This window comes from Pelmatolapia mariae, linkage group LG23 (assembly GCF_036321145.2).
Source record: "Pelmatolapia mariae isolate MD_Pm_ZW linkage group LG23, Pm_UMD_F_2, whole genome shotgun sequence".
NCBI lineage: Eukaryota > Metazoa > Chordata > Actinopteri > Cichliformes > Cichlidae > Pelmatolapia > Pelmatolapia mariae.
In genome coordinates, this window is record NC_086246.1 from 16919813 (window position 1) to 16941501 (window position 21689).

At 42.1% G+C, this 21689-nt stretch overlaps 1 protein-coding gene across 2 annotated transcripts in view; it reads left to right on the plus strand.

Moving 5' to 3' along the window:
• Positions 1-21689, plus strand: part of pard3ba (par-3 family cell polarity regulator beta a) — a 189487-nt gene that overhangs the window by 118865 nt on the left and 48933 nt on the right. For both annotated transcript variants that reach the window (XM_063467318.1, XM_063467319.1), the window contains 2 exons: positions 18028-18138; positions 18464-18754. In XM_063467318.1, coding sequence (XP_063323388.1) covers positions 18028-18138; positions 18464-18754 — 402 coding nt within the window. The remainder of the gene's footprint in view (positions 1-18027; positions 18139-18463; positions 18755-21689) is intronic.

The window sequence follows — 21689 nt, forward strand, 5'->3', positions numbered from 1 at the left end:
ATGCACAATCAATTTTTAGCAGTAGATTACCAAAAATGCCAGATGTAGCAAGTATGATACCAATTAAAACTAAACTATTCAAATTAATATTGTTTTTTTTTTTTTTGTTTAATTTGTCAAAAAGTTAAATAAACACTCCATTTTCCAAAAAATTTAATTTTATTTCGAGTTTCAGGTTTTAAAGAGGGCTTAAAATTAGTTTTTGTAAGAATTGTTTCCTAGAGATGCTTTCAATGTAACATTTGACGCATTGGATTTGTTCAGCACATTAATCGAGTCACTGAGCGCGACACAGTGGGAATGCTCCTTAGCTCACCATATAATACTATCATGATATGTTACCCACGATAACGCATGATATCAAAATTAGTCTAACTTAGGATAAAAATGCACCTAAAAAGGTGAAAAACTGTAATTATGGATTCATTCACGTCATTGTGCTTTGAGTGTGTGTGTGTGTGTGTGTGTGTGTGTGTGTGTGTGTGTGTGTGTGTGTGTGTGTGTATTATTATTCAAATTTAATAGTCCAGTTATTCAATTAAGTAGGCGCTGATTTATTTCCCTCCTCTGTTTGCCAATCCCCCTGTGAATTTCTCTTTTTTTCCCCCTAAAGGTTCATTAATTTCCATTCATTTTACTGTAGACTCATTCATTTGATAAGCAACACCGTAGGGAGTTGTAAAATAGTGACTCCGTTAAGTCAGATTGGCGGGGGAATCTATTAAGCACCTGCATGTATATATTTCCACCAATTGCTGCGAAATTGGTGGAGCACATATTTTGTACCATTATTTGACAAAAAATAGTCACGATTTAGCATACGGTGGTCACAATATCCGATTTTCTCTTTATAGCTGTCATGGTAAGAGAAATTCAAGGTATTATTGTGATATTTAGAGTAGATCTGGGGAGAAAAATACCAATTATACTATTGGTTAATTTAATTTCTAACTTTATTCTTATACACTTATTGCATATTAGAAGTGCATGGCCCATGCAAGGTCTCTAACTGTACAATAGCATACAAACAGAACAATGATGCAGGTATTTTAGTAATTATTTGAGCATTATAGTCGCCACAGCAACAACAAAGGTTTTTTTGTGCGTACAGTAAGCCGGGCCCGCTCTACAAGCCGGTTGTGATTTGATTTGAATCTCAGGGACTGCTGTGAAATCGACTTTGTAATGACATTGCTTCCTGATTTCTATTTCACTGTCAAATAGTCCAAACTGATTTGGACGTTTGCCAGTTTTTTTTGATGGGTGGGGGGGTTAAAACAGAATTCCCATCGAATTAAACAAAGTGCCAAAAAAGACACATCGTCTTAAGGTTAAAGATGGAAGAGTGCGTTCTGCTCCCTGTATGTGTCCCTCCTGTTCTGGGCTCAGATGCGGTTTCTCCTCTTTTTCATCACAGTGCTCACAAAGCCCCATTCGCGTCTTGTCTCCCTGATTGCTAAATAAGCCAAGACAAATGGCAGTGCCCTTCAGACCTTCCTCAGTAGCGCTTGACTGCTCGTCTTGTCTGTATTCAGCAGACGGCAGTGAAGTCTTTGCCCAGGACGTAGCCTCGGGGGCCGTGCTGCTGACAGACCGCGGAAAGACTAACACTAGGCTGCTCTTATGTTTTCTCTCAACGTCGCCGCCATATCTGCAGAACAAGACAGGTTAGCCTGGTCAGGAGTTTCAGATGTCCTTATCAGAAAAAGGATATTTATCTTCCACTTTTGGACTGTAATAAAACCTTTGCCGACAATATTATTTTTATCTTAAAGTAGAAGCTAGAGCTCCCTCCTGCACCATTCCCAAAAGTGATGTTTTTACAAGTTTCTCAGCCTTGGAAAGTTGCTGAGGGCGTTTATTCTTGTGTGTACAGCTTGAACTGCTTGAGCTCAGACCCGGTCTTGTTTTCATGGAAGGATTAGACATGTTATGGTTTTATCCAGCACGACTTAATCAGGAGGTCAGGGTTGTGTGCAACGCTCCCTGTTTCACTCCCAAGTGACATTCGGTCTGCACTGAAATGTGGATTTGTGTTTATACACAGATTCTTGCAACTCCATCAGCTTGAGTGTTCATCACACCAGTCACCGGGTGTGTCATTGCTCAACTCCGCTGCCGGCCCTGCTGGGCACTGACACACGCCGTCTGTTTCGTGTCCCGTCAGTCACTCAGTCAGGATCAATGTGGAGCTGTCGCTATCAGCACGTCTCCTGCCGCCACCGCGCGCAAACACCCCTCAACCCATTTAAGGGACATGAAAGTCGACGCTCTGATCTGCTGTTTACAAATCCCACGTACGGCATCGTACAGTATATCCTCTCCCCCGCTCCTCTGTTTGCGGTGCAGAAGAAATCCGACAGTGACGCAAGCCAATTAGCTCCGTCCGTTCCGCTCTCATCCTATCGCGGAGCAGCAGAATGTGCGGGGTGGAAAAGGTAGTCACTGGTGGGCTGTGCTCTGCAAAACCAAAGTCTCGGTGTCAAACTGAAGGACCTCGACGCTTGATGATTTCTGATGGATTACTGCTCTTATAAGTGCGCCTCTCTTCCTCCTTCTTCTCCTCCTCCTCGTTCCTCGAGCCTTTGCTCTTCCAATTTTAGTTTCCCGATGAGCCTTCTCTCCTCAGATTGTCCTCGAATGTCCTTTCTTTGTTCTGTTTTGCTTCACTTAGCTGTCTATGGTTGAGTATCTCTTTCCCAGTTCATTTCTCTCTGTCCTTGAGTGAACTATTGATTTAACTAAGCAACATTGGATAAAATTAGCTTCCGAGTCCTCCGTGGATTCACTCGAGTTTCTAATTTTCTACTATCAAGTGTGCTAATGACTAGTGCAAGGTCCAAGAAACCTCCTGCCAGTTAAACAGAGGCAGGGCGTCTTATTCCTTTACTGTGAGGTTTCTGTGGACTGTTATTTTTTTCTGTTCCTGCTCTGGTATGAATGGTTGTCACTGCCCATCTGTTTATTTGAAAGAAACCAGGAAAGTAAGGCCGACCATCGGTGCGAAATAATAGTAATATGGAGCACAACAGTGCCGCAGTGACTTTAAACACCAAGTGACCTTAAGATCAGCAGGAAGGGAAAGGAATCTTGAATAGGCTGTACTTGTCAGCCGTGTTGGTAGGCATATCAAAATCCCTCTGACATGTTTGTGTGGGTGCCTCATAGCAGTGACTCTAAGCTGTGATGGGGTAAATCGGAGGTGCATTACCTAATCCCACCGTTGGGTTAATGCACTGCAGGTGGATTTCTTTGATCCAGCATCTCATCTGGTATTTAAGGGCTGTTAGCTGCGCTGATACAGAAAGGAGTCTGCAAGACAGTATTTATTAATGTTAGTATTCCCTTTTGTAAAATATGCATAAGGCCATATATTTTGCTCACAGGATATCTCTTGTGGATAAGCATTATCACTCCCTCTATTCATCTCTTTATCTTTCCATAAATAATGTATGCAAAACCGCAAATCACTTTCTTTGCACACTTGACAGGCATGGAACACGCAGCTATGGCTTACTAATCAGGGCTGCCTTAAATACACGTTCCTAGGGAATGTAAAGCCTTGCAGAGTATATTCTCCCTGCTGTATACTTTGAGCAAAGGTTGGCTGAATTAAAATGAGAGAGTGCAACCGTGCATAGCTGAGGGCTCGCATTATTATTAAATCCTTTATTTAAACAGGTAATCTCTTTGAAATCAGGGTGTCCTGTTTTTAAGGGAAACCTTTGCAAAGACGACATGAGAATGGACATTTTGAAATTTAGGAAAATCTTATGCAGGAGTGATGCTGATGCATAAAATCCTCAAATAAAATAAGAGAATGTAGTTTTCAAACTTTTGTAACTAATCCTATTTGTATGCAGCAAAGTATTTGAACCCAGTTGAGTAAATAAGAGGTGCAGCTAGTGTTAGAACTTCCTGTGACTTGGCATCGTAAGTACTATATTTAAATCTTAACAAGGCAGCAGAGGTAATTAGGTAATTTTTAAATTAAAGCCTTATAAACAAACATCAAGCAGCACTGCTCCCTTATGTTTGTTTAAGAGGACCATCTCAAATTTTCATATAAGATACAGTGGTTGGTAATAAAATGCAGCACCCTGTAGTAAATGGAATAAAGAATATTCAAGGTGGAGGGGGAAGCATATGTATAAATAGCGTCAAGAAAGCACTCAGATTTCTGGAGTTTGTGCCACATGGGTCTTAAAAGTGAGTAAATAATTCTGAATTATTTATAATAATCAATAGTTTTTATTTTATGACCATGAAGATTTCAAAGGAGGCAGGATACTCTTAGGTCACCTGGTGAATAGCATACCCTTATGTTTCCTTACCAGAGGCCAGAGAACAAGCATACTGCTTTGATAGGTGAACTGCAGATGCTGGAAAGATGATAGTACCTCAAATAACCATTTATTAAAGCCAAGGTATGCAGAAGAGCATCTCCACATTTCTGGATGCACAACACGTGCAACGACTACACCAGGTGTCACTCACAGCTAGACAGCTTCAGGCTGATAGGAAGGCGACCGTATTTCAATTTACCATTTGTTACAATCAAAGTATGCAGAAGAGCGTCTTTGAACGCATCCAACCTTGAAGCAGGTGGGCTACAGCAGCAGAAGACCACACTGAATGACACTCTTGTCAGCTAAGAACGGGAAATTACAATTCACACAGGCTCACCAAGTCGTCTCAAACTGGTTTCTTGAACATGGCAGTGTGGTCACAAATGGCCTCGGCAGTCACCAGATCTCAATCCGATCACAATCCAGTAGGTGATGTGGAGGAACATGGTGGATGTGCAACCACATATCTGCAGCAACTGTGTAATGCTGTCATCCCACTGCAGACCAAAATCTCTGACGGAAAACCTTTGAAAACATCTTTGAGATCTATCAGGAAGATTCTGATGGAATCATTTAATAGATTGTTTATCTAGTCAAGCATAGCATTTCCAGTGGCATAGCATAAGCTGCTAAATCAAATGCTTTGCATAGGTTGTGAGGGGCTATGCGAAGCACACATAACGCAGCTGTTATTGTGCTGTGACTTAATCAAAAGCCCAACTGCTCTGATTAAAACTGTTTGGGAATTTACCGGGGACTTAAGGATTTTTACTAGGCAGGAGAATTTTGATATGGGTTTCGAATATTTGCATTTCTGGTATTGGTACGTTTATGTTAGGGAGGTACATGCAAATCTTTGCAATTTTACCTGATGCAAGTTGTGCACTGTGATTAATTCAAAGCTGCAGTGAAGGAAAGAAAATCAGTCCTTTTATTTGCTTTGAGCTTTAGCTGTTAATGGTGAGTAGAATTTATTGTGTGTGTGTGTGTGTGTGTGTGTGTGTGTGTGTAGTATGTGGCATTAGTATTTGGATATGTTGGCCTCGTCATTTTGTTTCTTATGTGTGTTCTTATGGTGACAAATGTCCAAATTTATCATACTCAGTCCCAGATATTAAAACCAGCATGGTTCTTAAAGCTACATGCTATTACATTAAAATACTGCTAACAACAACCAGTGAATCACCCTCCATAGAGGAAAAAGCAGTCCTAAAATGACAGCTATTTCATTTTTCTTGTCATAGTTCAGAATTGTGCTCAATTTGCTTCCGGTAAGACTCCGGTCGCCCTACATATAAAAAGCTGCCAAGTACTTTTTACCGTTGTTGAAAATGAGCTTTCTCGCAGCAGAAGCAGCTTCCTGTACTTGGTACTGAGGCACAATTCTAATTTACAACTTTGCCATGGAAGCAAACAGACGCGGACGCTATCACTGTCGGCAGCCGGCGGGAAAACAAATTAACTTTTTTCCCTCCATTTCTACCCTCCATTCAGCACGATGGGCAGCTTTTCCTGAAATGATGTGCAGGTTTATTGGTGTTGATGTGAGCTGTCAGTCAAATATCAGAGGGACGGGAAATTGACAGTGGAGATGATGAGGAAATCCTCATGCATATATATCAGCTGATAAAGGGGGCAGTCGCGACGCGCCTCCGCCATTCCTTCCCGCCGTTCTCCTCGCTCCCTTTTTCTGTCGCTACAACGCTTCCCCTTGACTCGCCTTCCCCTTGAAATCTCCCCTTCTCTTCTCACACGAAAAGCTTTTTATGTTTCTTGTTTTTCATAGCCCGGCTACACCTGCCTCCAACCAGAGCGTTTTGGCTCAGAACCGCTCTCTCTCTCTCTCTCTTTTATTTACAGCTCTGGTGTTGGGCGGGTAGGGGAGGGGTGAGGCGAGGATGCCGACTCACTCCTCTGCAGCTTGACCGTGAAGGAGCTCCAGTGGAGCAGTTGAGGAATTAATTACTTTATTTATAGGCTTCTGAACAACTTGTTTACCTCCAGATTTTCCCTGGGAAGTTTGGAGGCCACTGGGTGTATACTCTTTTATTCAGATAAGTTTTTTTTTATTATTATTGTTCATTAGTAAGTTACACCCTATGTTACATAAGAAGCAATCTTCAGAGAACTAATTACTCTGTAATGTTCTCTGCAGTTCTGCCAGCCAATAGAGTTGCTGTCACTGTTTTCAAATAGCTGTGTTCTCATTAGGAGTGAAGCCCTATTTTTCTTTTTTCTTTCTTTCGACTGGTAAAGTCTGAGTGAGTCATCCGGCTCAGGAACACAATACCCACATTTGTTCAGAGAAATATTGGCCACACGGTAATTACAAAATGAGACAGTGAGACGAGGCTTCCATTTGCGTTGATCGTTTTCACGATCCATCAGTCCCCGTCGAGTTATGACATTTGAATTGACCCCGAGGGACGGGCCTTTCGAAGCACAGACGCATTCGTATCATCCAGACGGCTCAGCGGCGTTTCACCAGCTGCCCATCACTCACCGGCCAATTAAAGGTCTCAATGAGGCCACAGGAAACAGTCACGACCAATTAGCATGTGATCTTACCAACTCCTGGACGTACATGCGCTCAAAGCATCGGGCGCCAGGAAGTGATTACACCTCCACTGGCGGTTATGTCCTCTCCAGCCATGCCATGTGTGATGGATGGACTTCCTCTGTCATTTAATGTGCTAATGACAGACACATTCAAGAACACACAAGCGCACATACTCCCTCTTTACTTGAGGGTTTCCTTATTCCCCGCTACCCTGTATCTCCCACTAAAATACACACAGAGCACGACCTCTGCTTTGCACACCAAGAAGGTTAAGTGTTTCTTGTATGAGGATGTGTGGACGGCCGGAGGAGCCAGTAGTCTAACCTTTCTCAGTCTGCCAGTGGCTCTCATGTGGAGTCACGGTGACCTAACCTTTTTTTCTTTTTTTTGCTTCCAAGCCTGCAGCTGGAAAATGTGAAGAATTTCTATGAATCACAAAGTTCACAGGTGGTTTCCATGAGTATTAAAACAGATTTTTCACTTTCCTCCAGGTTTAAAGCATCCGAAACTTTTCAAAATGAGTTGAAATCTATGTATTCATGTGTTCTTCTGTTGCCTAGGCCAGTAAAAGCCAGGTTTCAGACCACTGGCCAAATCAGGCCAAATAGAGTACTTTTGCAGATATGCATCTAAATCTATCACCCTGTCAGAAGCTTTGTCTTCTTTACCCAATGTGGTGAACCTGAAATTTAAGACATACTGTTTGCTTTTGCAGTTTTAAACATTTGAAACATTCCTAAGAGATTCTGGTCCATGTTGACATCATAGCATCACACAGTTGCAGGGGTGGCACCTGGTGTGGTCTTCTGCTGCTGTAGCGTATCTGCTACAAGGTTTGATGCATTCAGAGGTGCTCTTCCACGTACCTTGGTTGCAATAGGTGGCTATTTGAGTTACATTTTCGATTTAAGTCACTTAAATCACCTTTCTTCCCCATTCTGATGCTCAGTTTGAAATACAACATCCACAGTTATGATCTTAAAAATGACTCTACCTGTTAAAATAATCCACAGAACTTTAAACCAAGAACATGAAAGGAAAAAAAACATCTCGCTAGAAAACAAAGCTAAGTGATATGGTTAGTTCTTATTTGTAGTTTGGGTGAACTGACCATCTAAACCAGTGATTCTAGTCAGATTAAGTGCAGTATTATGCAAACTAAGCAAGATAAAGGCTTTGTGATCGTGTATGCTAATGTGCCTGGCTTTCATTATCTTAATCTGTTTATATCTCATTGCATGTGTGCGTGCGTCCATGCATGCGTGTGTGTGATGTGTACAACAAAGAGTGGAGAGGTCAGTCCACTGGCTGAATGTACTGCCCAGACAATGGCCGAGTATGAAAATGAGGCATATAGCCCAGTGGTCTTGTTAAATATTAATGGTTTCTCTGACAGAAGTGGGGAGCAAAATAAAAGACAAATTGCTGGGGGGACAGATTTTATGTGGAATTGCTAAAATATGCCACATATCAGAATGCAAACAATTAAAGGGAAGCCCATATTTCACCAGACAGCCCCTGGACGGCGCAGCACTCCAGCACTTTACACTCCATCTCCTCTGTTTGCTCTCCCTTCATCCTTTTCCCTTTTACTTTTGCTTGCATCCCTTTTCACTCTTTTTTCTTTCTTTTCTTTTTCATCTTCATCTTTTTCTTGTTACAACCCTTCCTTTCTCAGTCCTTTCCTATTTCCTTCTATCCTAGCACCTTCTTCCCTCCCTCTCTTCATCACTTATTGTCAGACTGAAGCATCAGTGCTTGAAGGACCGGCCAGGCGTTGATTAAGACAAGCTTTCCATATGCTTTCTGCTCCCTTGAGAGCAACTTGCTGTGCGTTCATACCTGCCTGCCTCGATCCTCTCCTTCAGGTGTTAAATTAGTCTCATTTGAAGAGGAAATTTGGCGGCTCCTCCTCTTCTTGCGTTACAGCTTGTTGACGACACCGTAGTTTCTTTGACATTGCGAAGTCGCAAAACGTTCTCACGCAAGAGTCACTTTACTGGCTTGGTTTTGGTCTGTAGGTGCTAGTGAGCTTTTATTCTCCTTTGCTACATGCTGTGCCCTTCCTCACTCCGTGATCTTTGAATTATCTTCTGCTGTGATGCTCAGCTAAAGTACTTTAAAGAACTGAATATTAAGATAGCTTAAACCCTCTACTTGTATCTTCCTCCCTACATTATTAATGCCTTCTAAATGAAGCTGTTTTAACTACGATTAGCACTTGGGTGGATCTAGCTGCAGATTCATCCCACTCCTATCGGCGCTTGTATCCGGCATCAATGGAAGCTGATTTGGGCCAAATTGCTGGTGTACTGTGCAGGGCATATGGAGGGAAAGTCAGATAAATAGATTTAATTATGCCCGGTGGGGAAAGCTCATGGCCTGCTGGCTGTTTTCATTATCGAGCAAAGGTGGGACTCTCTTCAGAGAGGCCAGGATTGGCTGGCCTAGCTGTCTGCCAAAAGCCAGCTTCCAGCGGCCTGACGTGACCTCGTCGTTGGGCGGCAGTCCACTTGTAGCCTGATCCTCACTTCCACAAGGAAACCACACCAATTTTAAAGAGCACTTGTTGTCTATTTTTTGCCCTCAGTGCTATTCTGTCTATTGGAAGCCTGAAATATTTTCCGACGGGTCTCACTGTTAAGCAGCGCCGCGTAGCCAGAACAGGAGAAGAAGGCACCGTGTTACATCACGGCTCTCTATAGTGTTAATCTCTCCCCCTCTCTTCCCATCTCTCCTGTTTCTCTCTCTCTCCGTCAGCTTCTCAGTTTGTTTCTCTTTCACTCGCCTCATATCTTTCCCCTCCTTTACTTTCTTTACTGAAAACTCCACTGAGATATGTGCACTCTTCTCCAAATACATACAGAGCAATCTAATTACTGCGATAACATTTCTGCTTGGCTGATTAACTGTTCTCCCTGTGCCTCTGAACGCAGCTGCATTCCCTCTATATATTCCTAAGCTTCTTATTCCTCCCCAGCCGAGCTGCACTTTCACAGGAGCTTTGGCTAACACATCCATCCATCTCTCGTCTTCTCTTTCACTTTTTCTCGTCTTTCTCTCTTTCTTCTCTGCCTCCTTCTTATTCGTTTATTCTCCCAGGCAGATGGGCTATTTAGCCGGCTCTCACTTTTTCTGGTTTGCTCATTTAATTCCTCTTTTCTTACTTACTCATTGTTTTTTTTCCCTGCCTTTCTCTTGCTTTCTTTTCTCTTTTTATCAACTCTGCTTCTTTATACCTTGCTCTTATTCTCCAAGGCGAATAGGATTTGGCCAGTTTTCTCACTTGCTCTGAGCTATCTGCAGCCTCGTTATTGAAAAGGACATATCAAGCCTGTTGCAAGAAATCATTATTTTTTGTGGTAACAATCTATGAGTCAACACAGACTCTAGAAAACAATGCATGCTATGCATGTGATGTTTTTACCATCATGTATAAGTGGCATTGTTCACATACTCGCCTGTTTACAGAAGGATTTTAATAGTGTACCAGCCAGATGGCAGATCACTCCACAACACAGGATTATTGTTGTGTTAACAAAATCTTTTTCAGTCAGAAATCTTTGAGGATATTCAGATGCTAAGGTTAAAGTATGGAAGCAGTTATCGTAGAGATACACACTATGAAGAAGAACAGGGATGAGCACATGTTTACAGGATATAGGTGGCCTCATTCTGAAGTTTGTCCTCTGACAGAAAGTCTTTTCTACCCTTTATTCTTCCTTCCATGTAGCACAGCGCAGTAATATATCCTTTACTTCCCCCCCAAGACAGATAAAAGAAGCCCGACTAGCTTTGGAGCCTCAATTGATGCAATATCAAATATAATGTCAAATAAGTCCTCCCCTGTAAAGGCTCCTCCAACCTTTTTACACCTCAGAGAAAGACAGAACTAATGCAAAGAGCCTCCATCAGCTGATCTCAGTGTCAGGCGACATCAGCTGATGGCCCCGCTGAGACCCTTACAACCATCCAATCGATGTATCTCAGATAGGACTCCATTTAACTTGCTTTACATGTCTTTAATTGATGTGCTTCTGCAAGCCGCTTTGCAACCCACCTTCACCCCATAAAAGTTGCGCTGACAAAGATTTTCAGTCTCAGAATGTGCAAAGCCAACAGTCCAGAGGGATCATAGTTACATACTAACATATGTTGGTAGAGACAAAAATGCATCGCACCAGGTTTAGTGTCTTATTATTTGCTGCTAGTATTATTTAGGGTCAGTTTTAAGCCTATGCTTCTCTTGTGTCCTGATATTTCCATTGGCATGTATGTGACATCTACTTGAAGCCTCCAGCTTGATGTTTTTGGGCTGTTCCAATCTCGACTTTAAACTGGAGAGAATGCGGTTCTTGTGTTCAGGCTTCTAAGGAGCAGGAATTATTTCAATGAGGCCTCTGTTACGCAGTCATAGAGATCAGTTGGTGACCCTCTAGCAACCCTCAGTCACTAGAGAAAAATGTGCATTCCCCAGCCGGTTGGTGAGTGGTTGCTGGCTTTTGCAAGTTGAAGTTGGTTGTGGAGAGGGAGCTTCACCAAAGACATCAAATTTATTAGATTTACTCTCCGAGCTGTAGTGAATCTTAAAAATGTGCCACGCAAGCTGTAAAAGGAAATCATTTCATTTTAAGCTAAAAGTTTCACCTTTTGAAACATGTTAGTTTCAGCGGTAATGGACAACTTTTAACACCTTTTCAAGGGAAATATTCTCTGTTTTCATTTGCATCATACTCTTCATAGTCATGCAACCACTCAGCAGGTAGTTGGCAAGTGTTTGCAGAAAAGTTGCCATCTTCTTTCTTTAACTATGGGTGTTTGCTAGAAGCCAAAGCAATCGCAATGAGGTTATCAGTGCAATATTGTATACTTTCTTACGATAGATGTTATCTTGCAACAGCCAACAACGTCCTGCAGCTACTCGCCAACCAGTTGGGGAAAACTCATTTTTTCCCTAACAACCAGCCGTTACCAGGGGCCCATGTGACCAGATCCTAAGAAAAAGGATTTGCTGAAGTCGAAGCTAAAGTATTATTTGTCGAGCTATAATGATTAAACTTGTTCATTTATTTACTTGACTTTACCAGACTTGAATTTTTAATGTTTAACTTTACTCGTTTTACCCATTTTGTTCTGTTCCAGTGGGTTCTTTCATTATCAGAATGTTTCCATTTGCTTTTATCGCTGTAAATCTTGATTGTTTGTTTTTAAAGTCTTATACAGATATTGTATTAGTAGTTTTTCTTCCTTTCTTCTGGACTCATTTAGTTTTTTTATCTTCCTTGCTCCTCTTCTCTCTTTAATCTGTTTCCTCTGTTGTAGACAGAATGCTAAACCACCTTTGTCGCAGTGATGAGCCGCAGTGCTCTGCCGTTGTGTGTGATGCTTTAGCTTGTCTCTGTGTGAGTGTGTGCGCGCGCGCTTCAACTCAAATGTGGAATGGCAAGGTGTTCACAAGTATCATCAAGCCTGCAAGCGTGTGAGCACACACACACATAATGTACACATACACACGCGTCAATTAAATCCTTGTCCTCCTTGTGAAAACATGACTTCCTCCACACGGGCCCACACACACACCCACGGTGCTAGCAAACAGCATTCTCACATCCCTCGTTATGCCTGGCGATAACCAACCACCCACTGGCTCCCTGTTGCACCACGTTAGGAAAGCTTATTAAGATTACACACAACTGCACACCATCAGAGTTGTTGTCACAATTGCAGAGAACAAAGAAGCCTTAACGCTGAGAATGGAAGTAAAGAGATGATTTTATTTAAACAGAAAACGTTGAGATCTAAAGCTGCCCCCCCACCCCGAGTAATGAGATTTCTAGTTTGTTGCAGTAATTTCAGATAGATGTTAAAGAAATCCTATATAACCCTTTATCCAATGGAGCAAGCTCTTTTTGCTCCCTTTGGCCCTTTTCCTCCATCCTAGAGCTTTAATTGCACAGGTCAGGTTGGTGACATCACCACCCAGGATAGCTGTGATCCTAGTGTTACATATAGAGCCTCATTAGAGGATGGCTAACTGAGCTCTTACGCCTCTTCCCCCTCTCTTCCACAGTAATGAGAATGACAGTTGCTGTAGTAATTACAGTCACTATAGTTTCTTACCAGCTGAGATTCTGGCGCACCTAGCTGACTGCTTTTGGTCCGAATTAGGGTGTCAGTTTTGCAAAGTGCACTAGTCATCATCTGTTATGCCTGACTAAGGTTTTTCACATGAAATTTAGGGAAACCATAAGAAGTAAAAAGAGGAAAGTTTTTGGTGCATAAAAACACAATTATTTATAGGATTTCCGAATAACAAAAAGAAAATCAGCCAATATTCCCCAAAGTATTTGCCTGTCTGTCTTCACACACGTTTTAAACATGATGTCAGCCCTCCCTTTGCAGCTATAACAGCTTTAACTCTTCTGGTTTCCACAAGGCTTAGGAGTGTTTATGGGAATCTTTGGCGATTCCTACAGAAATGCATTTGTAAGGTCAGACACTGATGTTGGAGGTGAAGGCCGGACTCACAGTCTCTGCTCTAATTCATCCCAAAGCTGTTCTATCGGGTTAAGGTCAGGACTCTGTGCAGGCCAGTCAAGTTCTTCCACACCAAATGTGCTCATCCATGTCTTTACGGACCTCGCTTTGTGTACTGGTGTGCAGTCATGTCAGAACAGGAAGGGGCCATCCCCAAAATGTTCCCACAAAGTTGGGAGCATGAACTTGTCCAGTATGTCTTGCTGAACCATGAAGAGTTCATTTCACTGCAACGTTTGTCCAAATTAGGGTGCTGCAAAGTGGAGAAGAAGAAGAAAAAAGAGGAAAGGCCTTTGTGAAGCATTAGCTGTTTGTCAAAGAAAACCGGCTTTTTTAAGACAAACATTTCAAAATGACTCCATGACAAATATACCGTACTTTATATATAGTGACAAACAGGCAACATCATCTCCTCTCACCGTCCCAGGCCTGCCTAGGTGATCCCAGGGCGGCTGTGGGAGCGGCGGGTTAATAATGACAACGACATCCTAATAATGGTTCCCAGTAACTCCTGTGTCAGTGGGGAGTGTATTAAATGGGACACCAGAGCAGCCTGACTCACAAGGACCCCCTACTTTTCTCTAATGAGAGTTTGATGGAGTGGTTGTGTAGGTAGATAATGCTAAGTTAATGAGATGTCCTATTCCATGAGACTGTTTGCAGTTCCCTGCAGAGTTACTGTGTGTTCGTTACCTCTGTTGGTGTATATGGCTGTCTTCTTTAGTGTGTGCAGCCGCTTACCTGTTTTTTGTGAACAATCTGTTTATTTCTAGTTTACTGCTGTGTCTCTGTGTGTGTGTGTGTGTGTGTGTGTGTGTGTGTGTGTGTGTGTGTGTGTGTGTGTGTGTGTGTGTGTGTGTGTGTGTGTGTGTGTGTTATTTGTGCTCATAGAGTTGTTTTTGTTTTTTTGTTTTTTGTAGGTTCTCTGTCTTTAAATGTGCTGGTGCATTTTCACATTTTTATCCAGCTGCAGTCTCGCACGCAACAGGAAATTAACTGTCACATTTCAGAACGAGTGACAGAGCAAAACCGGCGCTATAAAGAGAAAGCTTAAAAAAAAACACAACAAAAAAAGAAAGTAATTAAAAAACAGAGAGAGAGAAAAGAGAGAAGCAGACATTAGTTTCATAGCAATAGGGAAACGATGGGGGGATGTTTGGCGATGAACAACGCATAAGGTGATGGGAAAGGTAGACGTCTCTAATTGGGAGTCCCACCCCTGTTCTGTGCCACTCTCTTTCTTTTTCTTTCCATCTTTTCTCAGACAATACAGTGAGAAGAAGAAGCCTTCCTAATTAATGCAGATATAATGATGGGTCCAACTGAGGACCTCTGCCCCCTCAGAATGTTGATTAAGGCGCTTTGTGAGTGTGCGTGTGTGAAGGCGGGCTGGGAGGGGTGGGGGGGGGTGAATCTAGCAAACAGCTCGGCCGACTAAACCTGGGATTTTGGATAATCATATATTTATGTGTAATATAATTATATGTCTATTGATGCATAGAAGATGAACAGCGGTGATATTTCTTTTCTGACGATGCTGATTTTTATATGGTTATCGCTGAGGTAATTGCTAGTCTGCTTTTGGCTCCTGCATAATGTGGGAGTGCTTAGAAAATCAAAATCAAAATAGTTCCAAGTAAAAAAAAAAAAATCTGTAGGGGAAAAAAAAAGATGCTGCGGCAGCGCCCACACTGTTTCTGTGGCAAGTGATCTCTAGGAAGTGAGGTGGAAAAACATTACAGCAGCAGGGGCTTAGCATCCGCGATATCGCCGAAAGAAAAATAAAAATAAAACACGGATGTTGCAGATGACAGATTTTAAACTTCCCAAAACAGCTCAAAGATCAGTGTGAAACTCTGCCAGCTTAAAGGGGAACACTACACATTTTGCACATCAGGCTCAGTTTACCCGCCACGGCTACAGCTGCTCTGCCTCTGAATACTGCAGTGTAATGCCTTCCATGACTTTTGTCGAGTCAAGGAGATAATGGGCTCTGCCCTACAGATCCTTCATAGCCACACAAGTGTTTCCACTTATTCTGGTCGATTAGACCCCTGCTCCGCTTAGGCTGAGTAGAACAACACTGAAGTTGCACGAGGTCACTCCTTTTCTTGAACTAATATAAATGACAAACATGGAATTTGTTCCAAGCTACAGGTGTGACAAATTACTGGTCCTTGAGAAGAGGTCGAGTCAGCCAAAAATCACTATTACAGATGGTGCTGAGTTTCACAGATGAAAGCGGTTTACCAAGCAGTAGTAAAACAATCCTACGTAAATTAATTCAGTTCACTTCACCTCAGGTTTATTTATGTAGTGCCAAATCCCAACAACTGTCACTTCAAGGTCCTTTACACTGCAAGTTAAAGACCCTGCAGCATTCAGTGGCTGTGAGCAACCACTAGGTGATGGTGGGAAGGAAAAACTCCCTTTTAACAGGAAGAAACCTCCACCAGAACCAGGTTTAGGGAGGGGCGGTCTTCTGGTGTGATCGGTTAAGGTGTGAGGGGAAAGAGGAAAGAATAAAGGATGTGTATGGAGATAAAACATAGAATGTGGGAGAAGGAAAACCCCTGGGGAGTGAAAAGAGGTGAGTCACAGGAAGTTCTGAGCCTGTAGCAGCATAATTATGGGATGGTTCAGAGTCAACTGATCCAGCCCCAACTGTAAGCTTTATCAAAAACTGAAAATTTTAAGTTTAATCTTAGTACTCTTTTATTAGTTTTATACAAGGTCCAATCTGAAATTCTGCACTTAAACAAATGCAAATCCTGCTTGATTAAATGTGGCCACTGGCACTTGTGCTATTTTTAGATTAGTCCCTGAAGTCTCGTTCGGATCACATGTACACTCACATCTCCACTGAGAGCTGGATCAACCCCAGCTCTCAGTGGAGATGTCAGAGTAGCCGCATTTTACCTTGAATTTCATGCTATACATGAGGAAGGTTGTCCCTCAGTTGCATCAGTATGTTACAGCACAAGTCAGTGTTGACAGTCTGACTCTGGGGAGTTGAAACGCTCATTTGGATCACTCCTCAGTATAGTGCACAATTGAAGGCCCAGTAGGATGTGTTTGCTACTGATTGGATCTCTAAATTTAAACAGAGATAATGTGAGAGTCCTGTCCAGAGACTGAATTAGTGGTGAAGGCAGGTTACGTGGACAAAAGCTGCAATATTCTGATTAAAGAGTGGCATGTTTATGTGCTAGGAATTAGCATAGCAGTGCTTATCGAGGCCATCTGTGTGTGCTGTAGGAAACAGGCTTTATGGCTGTTTAGATTAGCATCATACAAGAATGGGTGTGTTTTCCCCTGAAGAATGATAAAGCTCATAAAAAGCAAAAAAATGTTACACGAGCACAAAGAAATATCAATCGAGTTGAGTTTAAATGTCATATTAAAGTAGGTAATGAGTTTATGACTTCGTGAGTACAAACTGTGCATATCAAAAGAAAATGATTTGATTTGGCGTCTCTATTTGCATCTTTCACAGTAAAGCTCGAGCAATGTGAATATCTGACCTGCTTTTGGCAGCAGTCACCCACACAGGTACAAGTGAAGCGGGTAGATTAGCTAAAAAACAACTCTAATTGGTTTGCAGGATGGTGCCAGGCCAATGTGGCATCCCTGTCCAGGTTTCCACTTGGCCAGGCCAGCGGGTTACCATTCAGGCCACGTATCTGCCTGTAGCAGTAATGAGAAGTGCCTCGCTGTTAATGAGATAAACACAGACATTAGATTGGCTCAGCGGGAGCTCAGAGGGAAGGAGAGGGTGAGAGAGAAAAAGAGAAGCGGGTTGGCGGGTGAGACGGAGGCGGCGAGAGAAAGAGAGCGAAAAAGAGCGAGGGAGAGGGTGGCTCGGCGAGAACGATGATGTGAAAGAAGAAGGTGGAAGAATATGAAATATTTAGAGCAAAAGGCTCAGTTAATTTCTTGAAGGCGCGACGACGAGCTTCATTGTAAGTCGAAGAGAGGTGGCGACGAGTATGTTCTGCCTGCGAAAATGAGAGAATAAGACTGCAGAATGATAATGATGATGATGGTCGTAATGGCAGAGTTGATAAGGAAAGGATAACACACTGCTGCGGTGTAACAGCTATTTTATTGAACAAAATGTTAAAATATTCATGCTCCATATGCTACATGACAGCTCTGCGCCTTTTTTTTTCTCCATTTGCCCACACACACACACACACACACACACACACAAACACAAAGTGAGGATTGTCAGTTCCTGCTGTGACATTATAACCGTATCTATCATTAAGCAGTCTTTTTCCAGGCACAGCCGCTAATGAACGCACAGGAGTTACAATGAGTTTGTCTAGCAGATTTGGAAAGCTGATGCAAGGTGAAGAGTGTGTGTGTGTGTGTGTGGTGTTTTCATGTTGTGTGAGCCGGAGAGCCTCTTTCATCAACTCGTGCATGCTCTGTTGACTGAGTGAAGTGTGTTGTTTCATCATTAAAGTCTCCAAAGGGTTACTAAAGCCCATAAACCGTCCTTTCAGAATAAAAGCACCACGGTTTTATCTGCCTGAGGCTTTGAGATGATCAGATTCACCCTCTTGTCGTTTCCAGGTTTGGCAAGAAGAAGGAAGACAAGAGCAAAGATGCAGCAAAAGCTTCAAAGAGCAAACTGGAGGCACTGAGTGAGGAGGAGCTGGACAGGATCCCTGATGACAGAGATGGGTATGAATCACAAAAAACCCCCAACAACCAAAAAATTGACATTCTGTGTGTTGTTGTTGTTTTATTATTATTTCACAGTCGAGGGTGTGATAACAGAGCGGCTTACAACATGTACAGTAGAATAATAATAGACCAGCATTTGTCACAGTAGTAAAGTGCTGTGACTGGCATCTTACCTGACAGCTCTGATGCACCCACCTGCTCCTCCATAACAACTGCTCAGCCGAATGTCTGTCACAGAAGAAGAATCACAGGGAAAATGTGTAAAACATGTATTTTTTCTGCGCCTGTGCTCTTGTGTAACGCCTCTCCTCCTTGCTGACAGCTTCGACCCGCGTTACGCCGAGGTCCAATCCAGCCCCGCCACCCCTGACCCGTCCTCCCTCCCTGACGTGGAGGACGATGACAGCGACCCAAACTATGCTCGCATCAACAACTTCCGCCAGCCGCCCTCGCCCCAGTCGTACATCAGCCGCACGCCCTCCCCCGCAGTACCAGCCGGGGTGTCCGGCCCGCAGCAGGCATCCTTCGAGGACATCGACGGGCTCTACGCCAAGGTGAACAAGTCCAGAGCGCCGCCTGCTTCACAAACCCAGCAGCAGAATCAGGCAGACAGGTGAGAGAGGGACACAGTGGAAAAGTGCTAGATTTAAATAAAATGTTCTCTCTTAATTTGAGCTCGCAAGTACGATATTACACATCTCTGTGTTTTAAATGCATGTTTGGCATTTGCACCTGTGCTTCTGCACCGAGTTGCGATTTCAGTGTGCAGGTGGAGTCACACAAGGTCACTGGCCATGGTTTGATTGGCGTAAGTGAGAGAATATTTACACAAATCTACATTCACGATCTGCTAAACTGAGACATGCATAAAACATGAAGGCATGGTTACACAGTAACAGCATGCATTTCATTCTCTGTTGTCTTTTCTATAGATTTGACCTTTCATAATCTTTAAAACGTATGCAATATCATTTCTCCGTGACTGTTAGGACAGCTGGCTACAATTAATTGATACATCACCTTTTACTGCCACGGATGGTTTCAACATATTTTCCTTTTAAAATGTTTGCTAAGAGTTAAATGCGTGTCGAGATTATGCTTCTCTTTCTCCCAGCCACACTCTTATCTGTTTGGGAACTTGCTGGTTAGCCTCTGGGGAGCAACTTCCAGTAATTCTGTGAAGCCAGTGGACACCTAGGTCAAGATTTCAGTTTCCCCCCTCTGGCAGCTGTCTTTAGAAACACTTTATAATACGACAAAGGGCGTAATTCCTCGGTAATTCAGTGGAATTTCATTGTATTATATTTGAAATTACAATGTAATTATATTTACTTACAAATTCTTAAAAGGTAGATACACTAGAATAAAGCAGAAACAAGTCAGATGTTTACAGGAAACAAAAAAATGATGATAATTCAAGTAGTGATTAATTAATTTGAAGTAGTGCCTAAATTCTGGGTTTTCTACCAGAAAAGATTTCTTGGTAATTTTCCATAAAAACAGCTATTTTCCAGCTATTTTACAGGAAAGTAGACACTCCTTCCCCGTAGACTCTTTTTGAAAGTTATACATTGATTGTGAAAGGTGAAAAAAATAATAAGTTCGATTTGGTTTTATCATTACATAGTGAAAATTATGAGCATTTATGTTTTTTTCTTGTTAGTTGGTCAGAGAGAACAGTCGGTATCACATTTATATTGATACAATTAAATAATTGAACATCCATCATACACATCATCATAATGAATATTAAACAAATATGTTTTTTAAAACCCTGAAACCTAAAAAAACCCTTAATGATCTTCATTCACCCCATATGACACCACTTGCCCCAAAAAGAACAGCATATAATGTAAGATGGGAAAATATCAGTGTAATAATTTCTTTTTTCATGCCCTTAGTTGTTGGCTGTATTTTAAAGTGTTACACTGTTTCCCTATTCCTTTTTTCAGCTGCTGCGCTAAAAGGAGGCAAATAATGCCACAGTGGTTCATCTCCCTTCTAATCCTATCCCTTGCTTCCTCTGCTCCGGCTTTTCTTCAGCCAGTGCTAGCACAGTTTCCACTGGTACCCTCCAGCTCAACAGCATTGATGGCAGTCATTGTTAACCCAGACCCCAACTAATACAGTATAGCAATCTTACTCACGATCCACATGTTTGGAAAGATTCAATGCCGGATGCTCTTCCAGACTCTACCCTCTCCATTTATCTGGACTTGGAATTTGCACTAGGAGTACACTGGCTTGGGAACCAGAAAGCTTATGGTACCAAAAATCATGTCTCTTGTCTAAAAATTCAACATTATTCATATTTAGAAAGATTACATGCCTAGTGACGCGCACAAACACAGGGTCCAGGTGCAGCAGTACACTTCCCTGAAAGCATAAAGCATTGCCTCTTCTGAGCCCTCTATTCAATTTAATGTTATTTCAATTTCAAGTCACCAGCTGTATCCTTGTCTGTTCATGCTTGGCACTAAAATCATGCAATCTGGATTGGACACCTCTTGACATACATGCAAAACAAATACAACCAGAATTACTTGAGACAGTTTGAGGAGGCCATGGGTGCCATATGATGAATACTGTGATAATTCAAACACTGCAATTACGGCGATACGTGTTTTTTCTTTCTTTCTTTTAACCATTGAAGTTGACACAAGTAATGCACTGTACTTCTACTTGAAGCGTTAACTATAGGTCATAATAACAGCTTGAACATTTGATCTACAGTCTCTTGTAGACATAAGGAAACACTTGAGATCACCAAAATCAAGTCAATCTCTATAGACTCGCATGTTAAAATGTCCAACTTTACAGTGGAAAAAAGGCATGCTTACAAAAACTGTTTAAACTTGATGAATGCTTAAAGTCAGATTTATGTGGACACTAGGCGGCTGTAGCTGGTAGCTGTCTGCTGGGGCTTCACCTCTGTTAATTTGAGTCGCTGCACTGGACTTCTCGACGACGTGCCGTTTTTTCGGGGGGATTTTTAATGCAATTGTCTGGCATGTAATATGGCTAACTCTGCTTTTAATTTTATTACCAGGCCATCCAAGAAGTTGGTGCTCCCATACAGCCTATGGATGCACCTTGCATTAGCTACCACTCAACATTCTTATCCAATTGTGGTCAGATTTGGCACCAAAAATCCAAATTGGCTTGCCAAAATGCTAACACCGAGCCTTCAGAGTCAGGCTTCACAAACCAATGGCTCACGTCTCATTAGGTCTATCTAATATCTATCTCATACACTTCTACATGAGTTCAGTCAAGTTTGCCCATTAAAACCTGCCTGTCTGAAATGCTAAGCATCACTCTAACTTCACAGTCATTGAATTTTATATTATTGCAGTGCTGGAGCTTGGTTTATGTGCCAATCCAATTGATATCCTAAAACATTTTATTTTTCCAACATGAATGGATCTATATCTATGCGCAGAAATAGGAATTGTGCAAGTCGAAGTGTTTTGAGAGGCATTTAAAGTAGTTTAATAATAAAATGTACTTTAATTTGAGTAAAACGTGTCCTTTGCTGTAATATTTGG